At 44.5% G+C, this 25,756-nt stretch overlaps 1 protein-coding gene across 1 annotated transcript in view; it reads right to left on the bottom strand.

Annotated features, from left to right (window-relative positions):
* The window catches only part of LOC138304347 (integrin alpha-X-like), a 126,737-nt gene that overhangs the window by 85,080 nt on the left and 15,901 nt on the right, over window positions 1-25,756 (bottom strand). Inside the window, exons 3-6 of the mRNA XM_069244320.1 lie at window positions 23,212-23,353; window positions 11,771-11,881; window positions 6,910-6,989; window positions 4,256-4,339 (exon numbers count right to left, since the gene is read on the bottom strand). Of these exons, the coding sequence (XP_069100421.1) occupies window positions 4,256-4,339; window positions 6,910-6,989; window positions 11,771-11,869 (263 nt within the window). The 5' untranslated portion in view covers window positions 11,870-11,881; window positions 23,212-23,353. The remainder of the gene's footprint in view (window positions 1-4,255; window positions 4,340-6,909; window positions 6,990-11,770; window positions 11,882-23,211; window positions 23,354-25,756) is intronic.

The raw sequence follows: 25,756 nt of genomic DNA, 5'->3' as shown, positions 1-25,756 counted from the left end.
TTGGCCCTGGAGGGCGAATCAACGGAGTCTGAAGCCACCATTGGGACGGAGGGCGAGGGGAGCTCCACGGAAGGGACAGGAGCAGAGACCAGTGACAGCGACTCCTCCTCTGATGGGAGCTCCCTTGCGGTGGCGGGCACCACTGTGCCCACCGCATCAACAGGTACAGCCGCCATCCCCCACCAGCACCGCCCTCCCAGCAGCCCCTCAGCGTGTGTCCTGTGCCCTCTCACCCGGGAGGGTGGGCATCTCCTTCGCCCCAGGCACCTCAGGCCCTGCCCCAGTCAGCCCTGCTGCCCTCAGTGAGGAGGCTATTGACCTCCTGAGATCCCTCACTGTTCGGCAGTCTACCATTCTGAATGCCATCCAGGGTGTTGAGAGGCATTTGCAACAAACAAATTCATACCTTGAGGGCATTCATTCTGGCCAGGCAGCCCAACAGAGAGCATTTCAGGCTCTGGCCTCAGCACTGATGGCAACCATTGTCCCTGTGTCCAGCCTGCCCCCTCCAACTTCCTCTACCCAGACCAAATCCCCTGTACCTCAGCCTATCCCAAGCACACCATCAGGCCAGCATGCACACACATCTACACACAAGAGTGGCTCAGACAAACATAAACACCACACATCTCACAGGCACTCACACAAGCATCATACCCATGCACACATACCAACATCCATGGCCTCCACTGTATTCCCCTCCTCCACGTCTCCCTCCTCCCTCCCAGTCTCGTCTCCACTCACACCTGCATGCACTACATCCTCAGCCACTACCTCCATCACCAGCACGCCCATCACCACACACCGCTCACATGCACTCACCACCCCACTAACATTCACACATCCCCAGTGTCCTCTACCAGTGTATCTGTGAGCCCTCCTCCCAAAGTACACAAACGCAGGCACACACCCACCCAACAGCCATCCACCTCACAACAGCCTCCAGCCCATGCACCTTCACCCAAATTCAGCAGACGTACACCTCCTACAACCACTACCTCTACCTCCACTCCCAAACCCCCTCCATCTACCCGTCCCAGTGTGTCTAAAAAGCTTTTCCTGGCTAAGATTGACCTCTTCCCTAAACCCCCCCCTGTCCTTACCCTAGGGCCAGGCTTTCCAGGTCCCAGCCCAGCACCTCATCCACCACATCCCCAGGCACAGTGGTGCCAGCAACTGCGGGGTCATGGAGTGCGCCAACCATCAGGGCTGCCAGTGTGCCACGGAGCGAAGGCAAGGGCATTCCGCCACCTGCCAAGGTGAAAAAGGTGCCCACATCCCGGAGGGAGAAGCTGAAAACACCTGCCACCAAGGGGTCAGGGAAAACGAAAGGGGATAGTGGCAAGACAGCTGCGCCACCATCAAAGGTGGGGAAGGGCCAAAAACTGAAGGGCAGGTCAGGAGAGGGCATGGTGGCACCGACTGAGGGACCAGTGTCACACCTTCTGTCCACGTTGATGCCAACCTGTACGGCAGAGAACACCGCCACCTGCACCGCCACAGACCCCGCCGCCAGCACAGCTGCCACAGACCCCGCAGCCAGCACCGCCACCACAGACCCCGCAGCCAGCACCGCCACCACAGACCCCGCAGCCAGCACTGCTGCCACAGACCCCGTGACAAGCACCGGCGCGACTGAAACCGCCCAAAGCACCGCCAGCGGCCTCACGGCGTCCTCAGACAGTGGCACCACCGCAGACATGGCTACCATCCCCAGTGGTCAGTCGTTAGAGGCTGGTGGTGAGTTCCTGGGCAGCCTCCATGAAGCATCACTGTCATCACAGTCCTTGGCAGGATGAAGCACTCTGGGCACCAAGCCCCCTCCAGAACCAGTGGAGTATCAAATCCACTACCTCAGTCCTTGGCAGGATGAAGCAGTCTGGGCACCATTCCCCCTCCAGAACCAGTGGAGTATCACATCCACTACCTCAGTCCTTGGCAGGATGAAGCACTCTGGGCACCATGCCCCCTCCAGAACCAGTGGAGAAAGGCATCCACTACCTCAGTCCTTGGCAGGATGAAGCACTTTGGGCACAGTGCCCCCTCCAGAACCAGTGGAGTATCACATCCACTACCTCAGTCCTTGGCAGGATGAAGCACTCAAAGCACCATGCCCTCTCCAGAACCAGTGGAGACTGTTATCCACTTGAGAGACTGTGGCTTTGCACTCCCCAGGATAAAGCAGTGGGCAAACCACCCACTCGAAAGACTTGAGAGACTGTGGCTTTGCACTCCATCAGGATAAAGCAGTGGGCAAACCACCCACTGGAAAGACTTGAAAGACTGTGGCTTTGCGCTCCCCAGGACCAAACTGTGGGCATGGAGCCCCCTCGTGGAGAAGTGGTGTTGTGCATTCATCAGGCTGAGGTGCCCCCCTCCCCCTAGCCCTCCCCTGAGGTGCCTGTATATTTTCTATGTGATGCCCCTCCAGTGTTCTCTCCGTTTGGAGTCAGGTATCTAGTGTGGGCCTCGCCCATGCATTTTGGTCCCAGTGGTCCACGGACAATGATTGGTGCACTCTCCCGACTTGTGTAGTTGGTGTACATAATTGTATATACTGGATTTTGCATTTTGATAATGATATTTCACATGATTACATTTGTTCAAATCATTTCCTTTTGTCCTTGTGTTCTTCTAGGTGGGTGGGGGGGGATATGTAATGTTGCAGTATGCATTTGTGTGTATGGTGTTGTGGGTGAGGGTAGGAGTGGGGGTGTTGCGTGTGTGTGTCACTCTCTTTTCCCTCCCCCCTCTCCTGTGTTGTAGGTGCATTACTCACGTGGGTGTCGCTGCCGTCATTGGAGCTCCTGATAGAGGAGCAGGAAGACCATCGCCAGCAGTATCTGCAATTCGGGCTCCATGGCGTCCTGGTTCCTCTTGGGGTGTGGAGAGGTGAGTGTTTTCCCTTCTGTGTACTGTTTCCGCCGTGTTTTTATTCGCGTTGGTTCTGCCCCGGAAAAGGTGGCGGATAGGCCTCTTGTGATAGGGTGGGCAGTACATTGTCTCCTGCCTGTCTGTTGGCAGTCTCCGCTGTGCTGTTTCTTTGTACTGCTGTGGCGGTCGGAGAGTTAAAGTGGCTGTCTATGTTGGCGGTTTCCGCCACGGTCGTAATCCCATTTTTTTTCCCGCCGGCCTGTTGGCGGTATTACTGCCGCTTTAACACCGACCGCCAGGGTTGTAATGAGGGTCATTGTGCCTTAAAATGCACCCTTAGCCACTTCTTTTCCAAGAAATGTATTTTTGTGTAGAATCCTTAACTTTCGTGTGTAACTATTGTTATACAATATGATGCTACTTGCTGAAAGTGTTCACAATAAATAAATAATAAGCAGTTCTTAAATTCTCTAATGATTCTAGCAATAACATGGTTTCACAATGTACTTTCCAAGAACTATAACTTTTTACAGATCCACAATTAACATTTAAGGAACAACAATTTATATGTTATATATACAGCAATCATAATGATTCTTGTGTTTTTTTGGGGGGGTCTTTTGCATTCTTCTTGTTGTCCAGTTCTATCAGTAGTGACAAGAATCTCATAGGCTCTTCAATATAGTTTACTGGGTCATTCCAATATTTGCAACCTCCCTCCATGAACATCTACCCCTGCTCATTTGGAGCTTTCTACAGTTTCTTGAGAATGCCAATTGTAAAGGAGTGAAAAGCTTTCTTGATTCTCATACATGTTTTAATTGTGTTTTGACGACACATTCTGGTACCTCAGTTATAAAAAGGCGTAGCATCATTTGGAAAATCATTTTCGATCTCTAGACAATGCAACACAGGTTTCAAAAGCTCCATTTGAAGACAATTCAAAACACTTTCATCTCTCACCAAAGTAAGGTTTACTGCCAGGATACTGAGTTTTAAATACTGTCCCAAGAAAAAGTTTCTAGAATATTGACCAGCACAATATCATACAGGTAAGTACCTATAGGTAAGGATAGATTTCTGATTCGTCACACATTTATCTAGGGTGATATTTTTGTTGTCAATATTCTGCCATATAACCACTAGCACTTCCTAAAGGGTGCCAGAAATAAGCGGAGAGCTCAGCGGTCAAGTAATTGAGTGACATCTCAACTGCCTTGTAGTAGAAAGTCACATTTCTGATGCAATTATAAAAGGCTAATAGAGCTGGTTTAGAGTGAGCCTCCCTTAGTTGTATCAATATATATGAGGCATAAGTACATTGGAACACTCTCAGCAATTGAGAGAAGCCTACATCTATGATTGAAGGAGGCTCTCATACCTTGTCAGGAGAACATTCACTCCATACTGGACTGGAAGTCTGCCAGTGTACTTGCTCTGTGGATTCTGCTGGTCCCCATTGTCACTAGAAAGAGAAATGTGAACTGTGAGAACAACTGTGTGGAAACAATAACAAGGGAGTATACACTTTCACATTTAGGCCATTCAGGAGGCTTAGTTAGAGAGGTATCAAATCCAACTTTTTGGGAGACTACTGAGCCACTGGTGTTTAGTCTAGAGGATACTCTCTCTGCCATTAACAAACTTAAACCAGCCAAGACTCCTGGGGCAGAATGAATATCGGGTGACATGTTTCAACTGGAACCTGAGATATGAGCCAGCTACATTAATCTTTTATCCAGCGCAATAGTGGCAGGGGGGAGAAATACCTGGATCCTGGAGGGGGCCAGATGTTATCCTAGTTTTTAAGACGGGCGATGTCTGTGGACCATCTATTTGAAGGCCTATAAGCCTAATTGATCATCTGCAAAAAGTCTTTGCTAGGCAGATCTTGGATAAATTGCAAATCGGATAAATTGCAAATCTGGATGCATAACAAACGGGGTTCTGTCCCCACTCCAAGTTGGTTTCCAAGCCAAATCAAGCACTTCTGTTCAGAGTCACCCTTTTTCATTGGAAGTATGTGCTGCTTAAAAATCAGAAACTATATATGGCCTTCAATGATCGGTGGGCAACGTTTGATCTTGTTCTTCGTAAGAACATTTGGAGGGTATTATTAGAAATGGGGGCCCCCTGCAGCCTGGTTAGCCTTAATGCCATACTTCATGGCAAAAACTATGTCCTGGTATGTTGGGGCAGTGCGAGCGAAGTGACTCCTTGTTTCCCGTTCTTCGTGGAGTTTGGCAGGGGTGTGTTATTGCCCTTACCCTATTTACCCTGTAAACACACTGATGGCATGTATAAATGACTCCCCTGTTCCAACTGGAGGACAAATTCCTATACTTCTTTTCACTGATGATTCACTACTTATTTCAAAGTGCCATGTGGGCCGTCAAAATATAATCAACAAATTCCTAGAATTTTGGATGGCTAGGTGTCTGGAACTAAAAGCATCTAGCTCAACGTGGATGGCACTGTGCCAATCCCTTGCTTAAAAACTTTGCTAGAAAAACAGACATTTAAGGTGAGCAAATAAGGAGTGTCGCTGGTGTTGCAGGGTCCTCTTTACTGGAGCTGCTCTCCACCTAAACTTGAGAACTATCCAGAGTTCTCTCTTCGGTTTTGCATAATTTATGCATCACTCTAACCCTGAAAGGGTTTTGTTTTGACTTAAACTGGGTCGTCTCTTGTGTCTGGACAAAGCTAAACCTCTCTGAAGAGATTTAAAAGCATTGAAACACGTCTCAGGGGTTGCTTTTGCTCATTCCAGGTTGGTTTGGATGGTATGTTACCAGTCCATAGCTGTAATACTGTGCTTGGAGTAGTGAAAGGCTTTTGTCATTTTACAGCTCGGCAAGGATAGCACTGAGCCAATCCTATGCTTAAAGATTTGATTTTGCTGTGCAAATGGCAAAAGACTTTGGGGGTTATTACAACTTTGGAGGAAGTGTTAATCCGTCCCAAAAGTGACTGTAAAGTGACGGATATACCACCAGCCGTATTACGAGTCCATTATATCCTATGGAACTCGTAATACGGCTGGTGGTATATCCGTCACATTTGGGACGGATTAACACCTCCTCCAAAGTTGTAATAACCCCCTTTGTCACTTTCTCACTTGCCATGGATAGCACAGTGCGAATCCTGTGCTTAAAAACTATGCTACAAAAACAGACATTTGAGGTGAGCAAATCTGGAGTGTTGCTGGTGTTGCAGGGTGCTCTTTACAGGAGCTCTTCTCCACCTAAACTTGAGAACTACCCAGAGTTCTCTCTTCTGTTTTGCATAATTTGTGTGTCACTCTAACCCTGAAAGGGTTTTGTTTTTCCTTTTTTGAATTTGTAGTGTTAGCTTGTGCTGAAGTAGTGTATACTCGCTTGTAATGACTGCACACTGTGAATCATGCACTTTACTGGGTCTTGCAGACTTTTATTTTATTTGGCAATTAAATGATTTCATTCAAGGATTTTACTTGTTCATACACAGTGATGGTGGCATTATCAGTTCTTTGCTATTGCTCTCTTATTGATTATTGCTCAGTAATTTTGTTTACAATGTCAAGTGAATAAGAATTGGATTTTAGATAATTATACTTTTATAGCATTGTTCTGATGTGGAGAGGGAATTCGTTCCAGTAGGGCTGGAGGTGCTCAGAAGATTGACACACGAAAATGTAGCCTGCCACGTCTAGGCCTGAACACACTAATGGGATCTTCACAGGGATAATAAACCTGTCAACTCAAGGACTAGATGTACTCATGGGGTTGGAATATGGATATAGAGCCTATCACCTCTAGGCCTGGGAGCTCCTGTCTATGGCACCGGAACTCAGTGCCTAGATGAGCTCGGGATACATACTGATCACCTCAAGGAGTGAAAGGGCTCATGTTTTACCAAAGTGATACAAAGTTGAGATCTCTAGGACTTGGCATAAGAAATATAGAGTTTGTCACCTCCTGGCCTGGATGGGTTCAGGATAAGCATGTAAAAAGCCCAGAACTTCACCTAATGTATGGCTGAGAGGTTGTCACTCACCTAGTTGCATTAGTTTCTATTACAAGTTCTTCACTCCATGAAAAGTCTTGAGAAACATCAAATGTGGCAACAAAAATGACCTGGAACAATATAAAATTGATTAATTAGAGTGGTGAGCCATCAGACGTTCTGGTAAGAAATTACGAATTATCTGCATCACCTAGAAGGCTTTCCATGACACTGAGCCAGCTACCTTCTGTTACCACCTCCACCTATAGCCCAGTATGGCACCTATGGTCTTTGAAATCCTCTTTGCTATATTTTCAACAGAATTCGTTCTCATGGACAATTTCTCAGTGCAAGCACCCATTCAGTGGAAATCTATGTTGCTCCCTCTAAGAGTAAAGCAACACCTCCCACAATTTTGGACTACCTTTTCCATTCTTCTTTATTGAACTCAGAAATCGCCCCTAAAGTATTGTGCTGGGTTCTGTGTTGTTGATTCTTTCTTGACACTCTCCAATCTATTTCCCCTCCCTTTTCCCATTCTTTGCCTCTCCCTCACTTCTCCCACTTTTCCTGTGCCTCCAACACATTCTTGACAATCACATGTTGTAATCTGTTCCTAGCTCTTCATGGGTGGTGGTAATCAATAAATAAATCGACTAAAATAACCATAATTATTAATTGCTTCTTACTATGGCTAAGCATGCCTTAAGATGAAAATAGAGTAGGCCTCACTAGCATTGTATCCAATTACAATGTCACACAAATACAGACACACGTAATAACACACAGATACACATCATCAAATGCAATCTATCAGTCACAATCAGACATAGACACACACACAAGCATCAGTACACAGGGGGTCATTCCAACCTTGGCGGGCGGTATTTGGCCGCCATGCGGGCAAAATTCCGCGGCCCCCATTCTGACATTTCCGCTGGGCCGGCGGGCGCTAACCAAGTTAGCGCCCGCCGGCCCAGCGGGAATGAGGGCCGCAACACAGGAGCCGGCTCCGAATGGAGCCGGCGGTGTTGCGGCCGTGCGACGGGTGCAGTTGCACCCGTCACGCTTTTCACTGTCTGCTAGGCAGACAGTGAAAAGCTGGCCGGGCCCTGTTAGGGGGCCCCTGCACCTCCCATGCCAGTGGCATGGGCAGTGCAGGGGCCCCCAGGGGCCCCAGGACACCCCTTACCGCCAGCCTCTTCCTGGCGGTGAAAACCGCCAGAAACAGGCTGGCGGTACGGGGGTCAGAATCCCCACGGCAGCGCTGCTTGCAGCACTGCCCTGGCGCATTCTCCCAGCTGGGGCAAAAACGGCGGAAAACCGCCGGCCCCGGCGGGCCGACCGCGGCTTTACCGCCGCGGTCAGAATGGCATGTGAAGCACCGCCAGCCTGTTGGCGGTGCTTCCGTCATTCGTGACCCTGGCGGTCCAAGACCGCCAGGGTCAGAATGACCCCCACAATATCCAGGATCACACCAAAATGGGATCCCTGCAAATCACATCTCCATTAGAATACCCTATAAAAATAGGTGGCAGCCATGCAGAAATCTCAAAAGCAGGTTCTACTCCCACTAATGTCCTTTTGCTGTCACACTTAAAGAAGTGGGGGTGCTGATTTTATTTAGGGCACAGATAATAGTACTGTTCTTCCAGCTCTCGTCATAACCTTGTACTCTTGGGTATTGCAAATCTCATGTAACTTCACAGACAGGTCCTTTCTTGTGGTTTTTCTCAGCAACATGTACCTCCAGGTGCCTCATTTGAGGTTTGAAGTATGTGCCAAATACCTTCCTGTCTCAGACAATCCAAATTAGCTTTTTGCATTAATTGGACTTTGTTCTTGCTGGTTTTGGTACTCTGGGTACTTTATCACTGCTGACCAGTGCTAAAGTGCAAGTGCTCCCTATGTAAACTCAAGATGTAATTGGCTTTTCCACGATTGGCATATTTGATTTACTAGTAAGTCATATAAATCAAATGCTACTAGTGGGCCTGCAGCACTGATTGTACCACCCACACGAGTAGCCCTGTAAACATGGCTCAGACCTGCCACTGCAGTGCCTGTGTGTGTAGTTTTAAACTGCCAATTCAACTTGGCAAGTGTACCCACTTGCCAAGTCCAAACCTTCCCTTTTTATACATGTATAGCACCCCTAAGATAGGGCCTACGTCGCACTATGGGCAGCATGCAGTGCATGTTAAAGTTAGGACATGTATTGATGTGTTTTACATGTCCTGCCAGTGAAATACTGCGAAATTCAGTTTTCACTGTTGCAAGGACTCTTTCTCTCTTACAGGTTAACATGGGAGCTGCCTTTAAGTGCAGTTTTCCTTTGGGAGCAAATGGAGGTTTGGTGTTTGGGGTCCCTGGACTCACAATTAAAAAATACAGCTTTTGGTAAAGTTGTTTTTTAGATTGTCAGTTTGAAAATGACACTTTTAGAAAGTGGGCATTTCATTGCTTAAATCATTCTTGCCGCTGTCTGCTGGTGTATTCCCTGTCTGGGTCAGACTGACAGTTGGGCTGTTGTGAATTCCCTCTAGACAGTGACACAAAGGGAGCTGGGGTGTAGCCTGCATATCCTGACGAGACTACTGGGCTAGAGTGGGGAGGGAGGAGCTGACACTTACACCTGAAAGGGCTGTGCCTGCCCTCACACAATGCATTCTTCAAACCCCTGGTGTGTGTCTGGGCCAGGCCTGGGCAAGGCAGGATCTCGTGAACGACAGAGGCTTTCCTTTGAAGTTTGCCTACTTCAAAGGCAGAAAGGGGTATAACTAGTGGGCCCAAAGCCCCAGAGTTGTAGATTACTTCTGGACTCAAGAAGAACCTCTGCCAAGAAGAATAGCTGCAGAGCTGGAGGAGGAGTACTGCCCCTTTGCCTGTGACTGTGCTTTGCTGGGTTGGCCTGCAGTTGCAATTCAATGCACCACCTGCAATGTGGCTGTAAAAAGCGACGCACCACCTGCATCACAGCTTAAAATCGACGCACCACCTGCAACATGCCTAGGTAATCGACGCACCACCTGCAGCGCATCTGGAGAAACAACGCAACACCTGCTTGCGGCTGCTGAAATTGACCCCCCACCCCCCCATGGAGTGCTGTTCCTCATCACCGGCTAGATTTCGCACACATCATTGCTGGGCATCAAAATCAACGTGAACCTGCCTGTATCCGAGATGCCCGTCTGGAAATCGACACATCGCTTTCTTGCGGGAAAGAAAAATTATGCATCTCCTTCCTGACCGGAGAAGAAGCGATGCACGGCCTCTCTTGTGAGGAAGGAATCGACGCATGGCTGACTTTTCAGTCACACACTCACCCGTTCGGCTTTATTTTTGATGCATACCAGGTACTTTGTGTAACATCAACACGTCTATTGTTTTCTATGGAGTAAGACTCTTTTTACTTAAAAAATTCATAACTTTACTTGTGTATGGTAGATTATTGTAATTTTTGTCTTGTTTGACTTAGGTATTTTCCTAAACTGGTGTGGTGTCTATTTTGCTGTGCTTTCACTGTATTACTGTGTGTGTTGGTACAGATAGTTTACACATTGCCTTTAAGATAAGCCTGGCTGCTTGTGCCAAGCTACCAAGGGGGTGAGCAGGGGTTATCTTAAGTGTGTATTTCCATTGCCCTGACTAGAATGAGGGTCTTTTCTTGCACAGAGTGCAAGCTGACTTCCAACCAGAGACCCCATTTCTAACACTAACTCATACTTAAAAGAATTAATCTAGGACCACTCTCAATACCCAGCCCATCCACGAGTTTAATGCACCCTGTGGTAATACCAACACTTTCATAGCCTATTACCCAATGAGAAGACACCAGTCATTCTACATATTCTCAGTAGCTTCTTTGTGGAGGAAGCTTGTGATAAAACTGCTGATAATTGCGAAAGGGCTTCAATAGAATTCAAAGAAATGCTTGGAGTGTCCTACAGCTCTTAGATGCCCCTGTAGTCTGCTTAAACCTGGATGGAGCTAGAGGAAGCTCTAATAGCAGCACACTATGATATGTGGATTGTGCCCCCTGCCTATACAGACAGCCACTTATGAGAGGCATCTTGTGTATCCAACCAATAAAAACACCCCTACAGTGCAAACAATAGGTTGGTAGTACCCATCTGCAACTGAGTTCCACTGTGAAAACAGCTCACACTTGTTCTGTCTTCATGTGCATAAACCTCAGTCTTGCCTTACAAGGGGCCTGATTTAGATCTCGGCAGAAGGGGAATACTCTGTCACAAGTGTGACAGATGTCCTGTCCGCTGTATTATGATCCCATTATATCCTATGGGAATCGTAATACAGCGCAAAGGATATCTGTCACGTTTGTGACACAGTATTCCCTCTGCCAAGATTTAAATCAGGCATAGAGTCATTACCAAACCTCAAGGAATCCACACAAGATTCAAGGAAGCTAATAAAAGGCATTAGAAAGCAGGTGGTTTGTGACTATTGAGCCTACAGCATGCAAACATAGCTCAACATACACGCCTTTATGCCTTGCTTCTCATTGTGTCACTCCACTGCATTTAGAATGATTGATAGATGTCAATTATCAGCAATGAGGAATGCACCCTCCCCACAGTGTTCACATGCCTCATGCATAGTGTTGTTCTTCGGTCAATGACATACCTCTGAACCCTCTGACTCAAAAACGTGGATAAAGTCAGTCTTTTATGAGGATGATCCTATTAAAGTGAATGGAGTATGCATTCTTTTGTGGAGGGTGATACAGGTTTGAAAAGCCGGTGACCCATTAAAGGTATGGAGGCATTCAGTTGGGTGAATAGAAGTAAAAAGAGCATGATGTCTGCGAAATGCAGGTGAGTTGACAGAAATGCACTTGAAGGTTGTGGTGACAGTGAAGTTCCCACAGAGTGCGAACAATGAAACTTACCCTGGACCCGTGTTTGAAGACAGGGTGATTGATCTGACAGGAGGTGTCCCTAATGGTGCCCTCTGGGGAACCAATAGCACTGTTGCAGCCAATTAACATCCTCCTAGTGGCCTAAGAAAAGAAAGAGACACAGTGAACACAGGCCGACCTGCTTTTGGAGTCAAGTTGCACATGGACTAAAGCAAATTACTTCTGTGATATGTGATATATTGTGACATACATGAACATATGTATTCGGATACAATACTTCTAAGTGGTTGCTCTGCTAATAGTGTTTATGAATCATGTTAATGAATTTGTCCGTGCAGCGTATGCAACATTCACAGCAAACATTGTACAACAGCACAGTTCTACAATTGCAAATTGCATTGAAAAGAGAGCATTCTCAATCTAGAAAAGTAGTGATATTTTTATGAAGTGGGAGATAGACCTATACTGTGTGCGGGCTCCTTATGGCTCTGATGTGGCTGTGCTACATATGACCTAATGGGCTGGGATAACTGAAGGTTTTGTCTAATGCCAGGGGGTGACTTGTGGATTGTGTGGACATGGGCTGACTGCCAGTGTGCACAAGAGATATTTTGGTGATTGGATTTATGTTAGTGATTAACGTCTGCCTGGGTTACAATGTCCAGATGAGGATGAGTGAGATCGGGAAGTCAGCATCAGTGGGAGGAATCCTCAAGGGGTGATCCCTTCAGGAAGGGGGTTCCTTAGGAGGAGGCCTCCAGGGCCTCACCAAGGCCCAGGGGTAACACTACAGCTAGACAGCTAGAATATGTGTTTATTCTGACCCTGTGATTATGTTACCCCTTGGGTATCCTGGTGCCCCACTACACTGATACATTGCAACTAGGTGAATAGAAATTTGGTGGATAACAGTAAGTCAGCAGACGTGAAGGGTTATCACGATAGTGTCACCTACCATGTTTACTGGTCTGGGCAACGGACATGCCTTTAACTTATCTTGTTTGGATGCTCACCCCGGACTGACCAGTAGACCAACAGGTTACCTAATCAGGATCTGAAATGTTTGGGACCTTTATATTAAGTCTTTGGAGAACCACTGTGCCATTATTAGCTTACCTGTACTATTAAGAAAGAACAAGTTATTTAAAACAGGTGACAGTTTCAATGATGTGAACTCTAAAGATGTTAGCGTGATTACAAAACTCTTAAAACACATCAATAGCAATATGTACCACAGTCCCTCTAGTTCCTTAGCCACACGTGCGGCTTGGCCACCCATGTGTCACCAGATGTGATGTAATAACACAATAGTGACACCACTGGTATCTGCACCAGTATCTGTAAATGGTCCCTAATCCACAGAGGCTAGGTAAATATGATGGAACAACAGGCTTTAGATTATAGGCTCATTTAGGATTCTGCAGTGTGGTAGAACTTGTGTAAATCTGTGGTTCCTTCAAGAGTTGGGAGAACAATTATATTTCTGCCGATAGACCTTTAGCCAGTCAACTGTCAGAAACCATCGCCACCAGGTGGTCACTGGATTTTTCTTCCTGGCACTGCCATATGAGGCATGTCAGACCCCAGAAGAAAAAAACATCCCAGTGTTCCATATGAAACTCACAGGCTGACTGCCCATTAATTTTTTGTCTTCCTGAAACAGAATGCTAAGCAGTGCCAAACAGACATGATGTTCACTCGACATTGTCCTCTTCCTTTAGTACATCTCCTGTACCTTTGAATTCACTGATGATCTAGAGATCTCAGGGAGGCAACATTCAGAATGTGCAAAACCCTATGGGAGAACACGTCCAAATCACAGCCAGGCTTATATGTTTTGATATTGGGGCTCCTACCACTTCAGTCTGAAACAAACCACTCACTTAAGAAGCTTCTCTTTATCCAAACATGCAGAGCAAGCATGTTGATATTTTGATGCAAAATATTTGCTCCTTGCTATAGAAAATCCAACCTCTCCAAAAGCTGAATTGGAGGTTACTAGCTAAAACTATCCAGATATCAAGTTCTCTTTGTGCGGTACAGTACAAATAAGACTGTGTTTACACTGTGAAACTCCCAGGACTAGAAGTAGAATCACTGTCAGTGTTAACCACAAACAGCATTCAAGTCCCAATCCAATAAACACACATCTCCTAGGGACCACCATGGTGGACAGTGTCTCATTTATAACCAAGGAACCTTGCTGGTCATATGGGAGAAAAGCAAATTAATGTCTGGTGTCTCAAAAAGGGAGAAGACACATTGTGCTGTCACTCGCTTGCTCTCTTGCTTGTGAGAGATCCCAATTAGCCTACACAGGCCACATGACCCAGCATGTTTGAGGTGGGTAGATGAGACCTCCTCAGTAAGATGTTATGACATGTCACCCAAATCCAGAGCGTCGGACCTACACTGGCAGCCTAAAAGGACACCGTACCCACTGCTTTTTGATGCAGTGCATGGCTGTGCTGTTGTCCATCTGTCAAGGTATTCACCAAATGGTCCTTACACCATAGGAAAGAAGCCCATTTAGAGCCAGGTAAACGTCTCAAGACTTCATGAATTAATATGAAACAGACTATCCAATAGGCCCTGAATGCCACTCATGGACAAATCCCTTAAGTGTCCTGTTCAGTGAAGGAAGAAAACATCTGTCATCACTGTACAGTTGGTTTAGGGTTGGTGAAGGAGCTTCACCAGGGATAAGATGTCCGATAGGTACCGGGACTACATCCTTCAACTCTCTCACTATCTAACTGCAACTTTTCCTTAAGCTCCACTTTGAGGATCCAATTCAACAGAAGATGCTCAAAGGCTCCTTGTATCTATTGAGACAGGCAGAGGTTGTGGGGAGTTACCATTTTCTCCATTTCTCATAATCATTGGTAGAATCTGTATACCAGACATGCAGAGTCCTGCATGCAGGGCAAATCTTCCAGATACACACATTTATAAATTCCTGTTTCAAACCTTTTGACTGCCTATTGAGAGGAACCAAAGGTGTTTTGTTCTGTCTTGGAGGAAGGATCTGACCTTGAAGGCTTTTGCTAGCAGGATTGTCTCTAAAAAGTCTATATCCAATAGGTTAGTACTGTGTTTCTGGGCTGCAAATCTGTAGATGGCCGATGCTGAGGAAGTACTCTGTTATATAAACAGGCTCAGCTCCAGCACACCATCATGGCAGAGAAGAAAGACTTCAAATTCTTGCCACCCAACCGAGGAATGTCATTGAAGACTTTAATTATTTTCTCCGCTGTGCCAAGAGGAATGTCAGCCTTTGATGCTGCTGTAGCCACGACTTCTGCGAAAGAAAAGGAATTGTCTGCTCTACGTCTTGGGAGGTTTCACTCTGCAGGTATGCAAAACAAAGGTGTTAGAAGTCAATGGGGGAGAATATGGTCATCTTCCAATGGGAAAATAGGTGAATATCACCAGAGAGATCCAAGCACTCATCTGTGAAATGTGTGGTAGCTTAGAAGGGCCACCCTAAATCCTCTTGGATCATTTTAGTTTTCTGCTTCATCTTCATAGCATGAAACACCTTCTAGACTGGTGCAGAGAAAGTCTATTGGGAAATAGTTGGCTCCACTGCAATGAAGAGATTATGGTAGTAGAATATGCAGCAAGAAGCTAAAAGGCATCATAAAATTGGGAGGTTAAAAAATTACAGTGGCATTACAATGGCTAAAGGTGACGGGGCTAGTGGCAAGGTTAGATGACAGAATGGCATCTTGGCAGCTCTGACATCCAAGCAAATAGCATTAGAGGACAGTGAAATAGGGAATGGCAGTAAGGTTTTTCAATATAGATCCATAAAGAAGACAAATTGCTTAACAAGATAACCCATTGGAAATGTAATCTGCTCTAGCCTTGGAATGACCTCCTGTAGGGGTTAAGAAATGCAGCTCCAGGAGAACTCTGTTGGTACCACTTCTTACTATGCCTTGTGGATGTAGAAGTGACAGGACAACAGTGGTGGTGTTTGTAGGAAATTGTGTTATAAGTTTGTGCAGGATGTGAGGCCTGTCCAAGTATGGGTTCACAATTTCCCCTTACTGGAATCTCCATAATAGTGCTTGACTCTCTCAGGGTAGTGAAACAGAGCAGTTCAAGGCCTACTCAGGGGAGATGGTGTGGGTTAGCAATCATCATTCACAGGCAAACACTAATAACACTCAATACTTGATTATCTTGTCAGTACTTTTTCTTTAGAAAAAGGAAAGGTATATTTATCACACACACACTATAAAATACTACACATTAATTTGCAAATGTGTACATAAAGCAGATCGAAAACACGTTAGATGACATTATGGAACAATGTTTGGTCCCCAAAAGAGTCATCACCCATTCACTGGGACACAATAAGAACACTCAATAAATGATTGTCTAGCCAGTACTTTCTCTTTAGAAAAAGGAAAGGTACATGCATCACCCACACTCTACTACAGATTGATTTACAAATATATACATAAGGCAGATTGAAAATACCTTAGATGACATTATGAAATCACATTTGATCCCCTAAAGAATCATGGCATACAACATCACACTACCCACATCTATTCCACACAGCACATCACAATGGGGTATCACTTTACATAAAATAGGCATATTGGCTTTATAAAGGGGTGTAAAACAATATAGGATACATCTGTTGGCTTTGTCAAAGGTTCACCATATCAAGAGACCCACAAACCAAATGTTAAAACAACATCTGCATAATCAATAATAACCTGTGTGTCTCTATGCAAAAACGATTGTTTATTGAAGCATTCAATATTATTGAACATTTACTGTCAATATCAATTGTTACTAAAACATTGAAATTAATTATAGCATGTGTCTATGGTTTCATTATACACTTTCAGGCCAACTAAAATGTAGATTTAGAACCAGTCCCTAGAATACATTGCACTCCCAACGTCAGAATACAAGCTCCAGCTTTGGGACAGTTTCTTAAAGTTTCCGAGGGGGTACCACTGCACTCCTCAAGCCACCCCCACACCTTCGTTGGAGGTGCCTTTTCTCATTGTGGGGCCACCACAAGCAGTAAATCAATATGAAATTAGCCCTGCAGGGCATTCATGGGCTTACCCTCGCAGAGAGCCATAAATAAATGATGAGTTGCTCTCCCGATGCACTGTGGAGAGCCGCTTTTCCTTTTCTTTCGACACATGGCCTCACTCTGTGCACCTTTTCTTATTTTTGGTTATTTTCTGTTTTTTTTAGGGTTGCACAGTCCCACCGGGAAACCCTGGCACTACTCTTTATTGGGCTGTTTGGGGAGCCCACTCCAACGTGACCCGTCAACTCCCTGAACATCTGGCTATATCTTTCCTGCAGACTTCCTTTTCCTGCCCACTCCATGCGGGCAGGGTGGAGTGTCCTGTACTGTAGTGGCTGCCCCACTTCCCCAGACACAGGTATGGGGACCAGTGGCAAAGCTACTGCCATTGCGGGGGTGCAACAGTGATTCTCCCACCCTCCTTAAGAGTTGGGGTCCAGGGTTCAAATCCCAGTCCCCTTGCTTGCAACAACCACTGGGGAGGCCCAGAGGCCTTTGGAGAAACCCACTGGTCATGGCATCAACTGCAGGAGAATACTAGGTCCTTTTGGGCATCAGGAAGTTTCTTCTTTAAGTTGTTGAAAGCTGTTACAGTACTAAGGACCAGCAGCGAAAAGCACAAAAAGCCCTAAAGCAACCTCTCTCCCTTGTGCAAGAGTTTAAAAAAGGTGTGAATGGGTCTAGAAGCCAAGCAATCTGAGGGTGCCATATTTTATCGCCCCCATCTCAACTCTGCTGCACAGCATACTGGGACTACTCAGGATGGCATCATCAAGGAGGCACTGTTTACATCTGGTCTTGGGGCCTCAGCTCCACAAGTCCCTAACATCACTGCCAGGGCTTTTCCCACCAACACTTCCAAGAGGAGCCCCCTCCTGAGTTGGCTCCAGTTGTCTGGGTTTCTGCCTGTTCAGTAGGCCTGGGCTGTCCCCAGTTGTTCAGTAGGCCTGGGTTGCCCCCAGCTCTAGTACAGTGTTGCGTGTAATTAACTGATGCAGATTTTTTTTCCCTACCTGTCAGGATCAAGGCTGTCCGCGGTCCAGGTCCCACCCGAAGGTCCACTGCGCGGGTTTGCGGCACTTTATGCGCACCACTAGTCATCCCCGCTTGTTCCAAGAATGGTCATCAGCGTCGTCTGCCCTGTGGTAAAGCTCACGTAGCTGCAGGTTCAGGGCACTGGTGGACAAGATGCACTTATCAGTGCTATCCTATGAAGGGACTACATTTCCCATGTTTTTAGAGGCAGAAGCCATCTTGGGGTGTGGCAGGCGTATAAAGCCAACCACACCCAAGCACGTTGCTCACTATTTTGAAGACTTCGATGCAGTCAGAACTCAAGGGACCTTCCTCTGGAGCAAAGCAGAATTTCTTCAAAGACAGCTTGGCAGAAACTCAAAGGTTCTTGTTATTCCATTAGGAATTCAGACATGAGTAGGTCGTACTCTTGGGCGGTAAGGTCGTTAAGAGCCCAAGTCAGAAGGGAGTTGTTTCTCACTAACTTTCAGCGTCCCCCTAGCCTAACAAGCATGGCGTTTTAGGCCTTTTGAGTTTAGCGCTTCAGTGTACGGCAGCATCACGCTCGGTAAAGCACTTCAGTGCACAGCAGCATCGCGCTCAGTAAAGTGCTTCAGTTTACAGCAGCAACGCGCTCAGTAAAGCGCTTCAGTTCACGCCACCAACGCGTTCAGTAAAGCGATTCAGTTCACGACAGCGATGCGCTCTTGATAAAGCGATTCAGTTCACGATAGTAACGCGCATTGACATAGCGCTCCAATCAAAAAGAATAAACGCGCACTGGCATAGCACTTCAGTTCCAGAGGAGAAAAAGGCGCTTTGGCCACAATATTTGAAAGCACTTCATTTCACAGAAAGTAAAGTGCCCTAGGCTCAATACTTAAAGCGCTTTTCATATACAGGAGAACATTTATCAAAAAAGGGTTTCAAAGATAAAGAAATCACAGTTTCATTGTTTTAGGATGCATGATATGTGAGATACATATTAAGGTGTTTTATATTATATGAAAAGCCCTCTTTAAGTGTTTACGAGTCTTCTAAAACTGAGATCTAATGTATAGAGTTTTATCAATGCATAAGAGCTTCTATGATTGATATTTAAGAGAGTGTCCTTGGTCTAAAACACTGGTCTTCTTGGGACTCTGAGGCCTCAGTTCATTCTCGTGTTGTGATTTACAGAAGGGGCTATTGCCCAATCACAGGGAGTTTCAATCTGGTGTTATGGAGATGCATGAACGCGAAGGCTCTATGGTGAATTAGATTGTCATTAATTAATGAGTATATGCATGTTTTTTTCTAACCTTTTCCTTTTCAGATCTCTCTCCCAGCTGTTCCCTACCCTAATTCCCGTCCCCCCGCCTGGCTTCATCATAACTCTGTGCTATTAAAGCTTTCTGAGTTGGTGACGCCGGGAGGTGGGCCTTCTTGTTCAGCAGCGTGCAGATCCCGAGGAAAAGACACAGTGGCACTACCCTTTTCTCCTCAGAAGTGGGGGGGGGAGCAGTGTTCATGACTCCTTTTGGGCCAGACCGCCTTTGTTCCCTCTGATGGGGAGAAATGTAATTAACTTAGCCGAGTAGGGTAACAAAAGACCTGGGCTCTGACCTGAGCCCAAGAAATGTGACAGTTCTAGACCACACATAAAGTGCACATGTATTGTTTTGGGACCTGCGTATATGAACTGTGTGCACATTTTCCACCCCAGTTTCATACCTCATCAGACTTTGTAGGCCCAAGGAAAGCAAAACTGCACTCTAAGGCAGATTTCCCCCTATGTATATGATAACGTGTCACAGACAAAACAGTAAATCATACTGACTTTATCTATAAGTGCTTAATAATAATATAAGGCCTACCACAGGTCAATATCTAACCCTGCAGAGTCCTCACTGCCCCAGGATAGCTATGCATCATTACTGGGCTGTGCACAAAAGTAGTCGCACACGAGCAGACCACACAGATGTGCACACGTGTTCATGTGTAACCAGCCAAGCTCCCCTTGCTGCATCGCAGCAACTTTATCTTAAAAGACAGACACTGGCGGTAAACATGCGCAGTCCATTTACCAATGTGATTACCATGGGTGAGACACATGTAGTGAGACCACAGTAAAAAAGTCCACAACTTGGTGATCACAAAAGCAAAAAAGCCTAGTGTATTAAATGAGGGGAACCCATTTTGCAACAGTGTTTCTTCTCTTTATTTTTTATCTCCGAAGGAGAGGGATCATGCTTCTTCTCTGCCTTCCGAGACTTTCATTGAAAGTAGGAGCCACAGCATTCTAGCTCAGCAGCAAACACCACTGTCTTTCTTCCCCTAAGGCCTTGGGATGCATCTGGTGCATTGTGGCAAATATCTTGGAATTATGACTAGCCCCGGACAACACATGCAACTGTCAGGGGGTTGGTCAATGACATTTGTGCTTGCATATCAAAAACCACCTGAAGTCAGATTTAGGTATTGAAATGGAACCTCTCAAAAACACCAAACTATTTGAAATGTTGAGGAGGAAACAAGAGCTTAGCTCCAAATCCCACAGTCTGTGGTGCATAGGAGTAAACAAACAGACATAATGGGCATCTAGGCACCTTTATCAAGCTGTGTTCTTACATGTGTTGATGCCTGGGCAGTACCAGAACCGGAATTGCTGTGACACCATGTAGGGAGCTGGGTTCTGGTTGCAGTACCACTCTCCACTTTTTGGCTAGTTTTTAGATACAACTTCGACTGAAGTGCACTGGGTTCCTGCAAAGCAGGTCCCCAGTGCCAGTGTTACTTCCCTAAAACAAGACACCTGGTCACTTGTTCCCCAAGTGAAATGGCCCTTCAGCCCCTTATAAGTCCCTAATAAATGGTACTCCTGGTTCCTAGGGCATGAGTACTAAAGAGGGCCCCTCAGAGCTGCAGCACAACTTGTGCCACTCTGAGGGACCCAGCACCAACCTTATGCAGACTGCCATTGCGGACTGCGTGACAAGGTGCTCCCAAAATTGAAAATACAACATGGCACACAACCTGTGTGCCATGTCCAATAATACTGCTTACAATATATGTAAGTCACCCCTCTAGAAGGCCTCGAAGTCTAAGGCAGGGTACAATATATTAAATGTGAGGGCATATATGCATGAGCAGAAATGCCCCTGCTATGCCTCTGTCCATTTTGAGACATAGTAAGTGCACAGGGAGGCCATTTTGAATGCATGCACTGGGCACTGGTCACTACAAGTTCCCCAGCTACATGATGGCGTCTCTGAACCCTGGGATGTTTGGTATCAGAATAATAAATCCTCACTGATTCCAGTGATGGATTTAATAAGAAATGCACAACTTAGAGGTGTCCCCTAAAAACCTACCAGCTACTAGTGTGTTGATTGACTGGTCCTGACCAGTTCAGCCACCACACATGCATTTCTGGACCACCACGGTGACAGCCACTGCTCTCGAGGCCCATAGACAAAGCCTCCAGTGTGCAGAGGTATTACCTCCTCTCCCAGGCAGGATGGATATTCCAGGGCGGGGAGCTTCAAAGGCCTTGCCGCCTTTGTAATGCAACACAGGTCTCTCCAGGTGGTGGAGATGACCAAACCCCTTGTTCTGACCCCCCTTTTGGTGGCAGCGCAGTCTGGAAAATTTGTTAAATTAGGAGGAGTGCCCACTTCATGCCAGCCCCACTCCTACGATGGACGAGCTGAAGTTGACACTACTTTTTAAATTCCTGCATCTTGTTTGGAAGGAATTAGGGCACTAGGAAGTGGAAATAAGAAGGGTGTAGTCACCCTGAAGATGGTCAGCCAATTGGCTACTGCCTGGCACTCCCTGTCGCGCTCCTAAATTGAGCATTTAGGTGGCAGCCTTGAACTCTAGAACCCAGATTCCTGATGACCTAAGAAGAACCGGACACTACAGAGGAGTATCAGCAGAGAAGACTGCAGACACCAACTGACTTGGCTCCAGCTTTACTGGCCTGTCTGCAGTCCTCGACGATCCTGTGCCAAAAGAAGACCAGTACTGCAGTCCAGTGACCTTCAAAACTTTGGGTGGACTGCCTGCCTTCGACCAAGATCAAGACCTCCTGAGAACAGCGGGCCTGTTCAAGAAGAAACCAACTTTAAAAGAAAAGAACTCTGCCTTGGACACACCTCTGCACCTGACACCCACGACCTGAGTCCAAGTGGCCCACCAGTCATGCAAAGATTCCCCAGCGAGTCTGAGTTCACAAGGGCTGACCCCTGTCTAACTCTGCCTCAAAACCTGCAGCCTCAAATCAAACACTCCCCTTGACCGCGACCTGCCAGGTAAATTGTTCCCGATGCCAAAAGACACCACTGCACCCAGAGTCCCTGACAGCCATTGCCCCTACATCGCCTAGCATCAGAACTTACCTGGACAGCTGTGGGATTTCTTCATTCAGCCTCCTGGCCCAAGCCTGCAGCCTCCAAAACTGATCTCCCCCATTGACTTGCATTGGGTACCCGATGCTGTGTTGGCACTCTGCACCATGTACCCCTGTGCCGCTGAGGTTGTAAGTTTGGTGCTGCCTTGTGGCCCACTTTGTGCTTACCTCAACCCCAGGAGATCGACCCCTGATACCGCTTTACTCACCCATGAGCAAGGCATCTTCATCCATGCCCCAGTCTCCATTGGTTAACTTTGGGCACCCCACTCCAAATCTACCTCTGTTCCCTGCCGTCCCTCTGCCACTGTGGGTGCACTCTTGGTAGTGATTTGAACCTTGCCTAGTGTTGATCTAAAATCCCAAAGACTGGATTTGTAAATTGTGTACTTACCTGCAAAATTGCATTCTTGTTTTCCTCCCATAGGTAAACATTGCTGAACTGAAAGATTGCACTGTATTGATTTTTGAAAGTTCAAAGTATTTATCTTTTAAAAATTGCTTACCTTATAACAAAGTTTTTTGGTTCAAAGCATATATAGACATAAATGTTCTTTTTCTAAATTGGTTGCAGATTTATTAATTGAATCTGTGTCTCATTTTTTGCCTCTGTGGGTACAACAAATGCCTAACACTACTCCTTGATAAGCATAACTGCTCGCCCACACTACCACAAATAGAGAATTAGTCCTATATACTTTTTCCTCTTCAATACCAATTGGGGATCCACTGGACTCTCTGCACAGTGTACTTCATTTTAGTGCACTAAATATAGAGCCAGCTTCCTACACCCACCTGTTCCCCATTGCTAGTATTAAAGCTTTTGGAAGCTGGTTTGATTCCAGGATATATTTCAAAAGATGAGAGAATTACTAAAAGAAGTCTCCATTACAAGACATTTCCAGGAAATATGAACTCCTGCTTATCAGTCTTCTTAACAGCCTACCTCAGAGACTACTGCAAGGCATATGTTACCTGCATAACAATACCACTTACCTCAAGGAGGGTCACTTTACGGTATGATAATCCTGCAGGGTAGAAAAAGTTCACTAACGTCCTGTAGGAGTCCTCCCCATCATTTTGAATAGAAACTGTCAGATCGATGGAGGGGAAGATGCCCACAGCAAGCGCGGAAAAGCTGCAGTTGTGTGAAAAAAGACAATATATAACCCAAGTGTTGCTTAATTATCACTAACAGCTAAAGCTCAGACTTAGCAATGCCCCTAATTGCTTTCAGGTAATGAACTTTACTTTCAACCACAGTACTCTCGCTACTGATAATCCCTATCCGTACATTGGGAATTTTCCATCATTACACCAGTTTGTTTTAAATTCTCCACATTATACATTTGTACAATACTAAACGTATGGGCCTATTCACAAACTACATATTGTAGCATGTTTAGTAGTAGTACGGTAGTACACTAATGTACTTCAGAATGCTGTTATGAACCTACATGTGAAATTTCAGCCTCTGCCTCTCCTATCTTTTTCTGTGCAGAGATCTTCACCCTGATTGTGGAGTCTCCGCACACATAAGTATACATTTTTGTAGTAAATGAAGGCGGGCTAGAGGGGTGTGGCTGGAAAATGGGGAATATTTATGAATGATGGGGACGGGTTAATAGAGCTGTGAGGATCGGATTTATATTAAAATATAATTGATAACATTTTGTTTAATTACTAATACATAAATAAAAAATATATTGTTTACGTAACGTGGGTAATTTTTAATATAAACTTATGTAGTTTACTATATTTACAATAATGAATTTTTTCATTCATAGTTAATAGTAGTGTATTATTTTTATCTCTCTACATTCAAAATAAATATATGAATGTAATCTCCATCATTATTTAAAAAAAATTTATTTCAGTAATTTCTCAAGTTTAAAAAACATTTTTACATTTTGTACGTTAATAAAATATTTAATTAAAAGTTCATAGTGTTGTATCTTTTTTACTTTGCTCTATATTTAAAATAAATGTAATTTATGTTGATAGTTAACATACCATGTTTACGTAACGTGGGTAATTTGTTAATATAAACTTATGCAGTTTACTATATTTACAATAATGAATTTTTTCATTCAAAGTTAATAGTAGTGTATTATTTTTATCTCTCTACATTCAAAATAAATATATGAATGTAATCTCCATCATTATTTTAAAAAAATGTATTTCAGTAATTTCTCAAGTTTAAAAAACATTTTTACATTTTGTTTGTTAATTAAATATTTAATTAAAATTTCATAGTGTTTGTATCTTTTTTACTTTGCTCTATATTTAAAATAAATGAAATTTATGTTCATAGTTAACATACCATGTTTTCATGTTTACTACATTTTTTGAATTCCTCTATACTCTACGATAGAAATACGTTCTAAACATAAAAAAACAATTTTAACTGTAAATTAATTTTATATGTCCATCTTAGATGTAGAACAAAATGAAAATGCTACAACACTACTAGCTTAATTTTTAAATGAATGTTAATTCCAATATATTAAATAAAAAATATTTCAGAACTTTAAACTGGAAAACATCCCACCTAAAGTGTGTGTGTATATATATATATATATACATATATATCTATATATAAATATATATATACACACACACACACATTATATATACATATATATATGTTCTTTATATATTATTGTTTTAAAAAGTGATGTATAGAATTAATTAAACGTCAATTGATTATATTTTAATAAAATAATGTAACAATAGCTTTTACATTAAATTACAAACATGTAGTTTACATTAAATTAAATGTATGCATATTTTCAAAAAGTCCACATATATTATTTTGATTTAACATTATTTTCTATGGAGTTCTATTTGAAGCCCTGCCTCTATTAATTTCTAGGGGAAGGTGTTGCAGGAACAGTGGTTGGCAATGTGTGGTGCTGGACTTATTACTGCTTCTTTTTGGCTTTAGTAACTTACACTCATTCATTTAGCTCCACTGCGTATGTAAGGAAGTGGAGACATGTAAATCTACACTTTTGTACTCATAAAAGGAAAATATCCAAAAGAAATAAAGTTACTCAATAGTTTAAAAGTAAACTTACATGTGTAAATTACTCACATGTGAGCTGTGTTTGTGAGTATCCCTAGTAGTGTTTACAATATAAATAATACACAAAACAAATTAATTATTAAAGAAGAAAATGCAAGTCAATCAATAAAATATTATCCTCTATTCTTTTTAAAATGCATCCTTTTCATGAAAGTTTTCAAAACTACTCACAAACCTGCCCCAACTTTCTCATGAGAGAAGTGCATGTTTCATAAAAGGCAATACAGTGCATACAGTCATTCCTGTTATCAAACTTGTGCAATATACTGTCAATGCACTGCCAAACATCTTTATTTCAACAGCTCAGGTGGGCAATCAGCCACTATATGACTGCTCTGCACTGGGAGCTAAACGACTCAAAACAATATGTTGCTATTTCGATCCCCAAATGAAAACAAACAGTATAGCCATTCCCGTTTCTGAATGTTACACCATGTCCAAATCATACTGAAA

Source organism: Pleurodeles waltl, chromosome 7, assembly GCF_031143425.1.
Source record: "Pleurodeles waltl isolate 20211129_DDA chromosome 7, aPleWal1.hap1.20221129, whole genome shotgun sequence".
Taxonomy (NCBI): domain Eukaryota; kingdom Metazoa; phylum Chordata; class Amphibia; order Caudata; family Salamandridae; genus Pleurodeles; species Pleurodeles waltl.
This window is presented reverse-complemented; position numbering and strand designations above follow the sequence as displayed.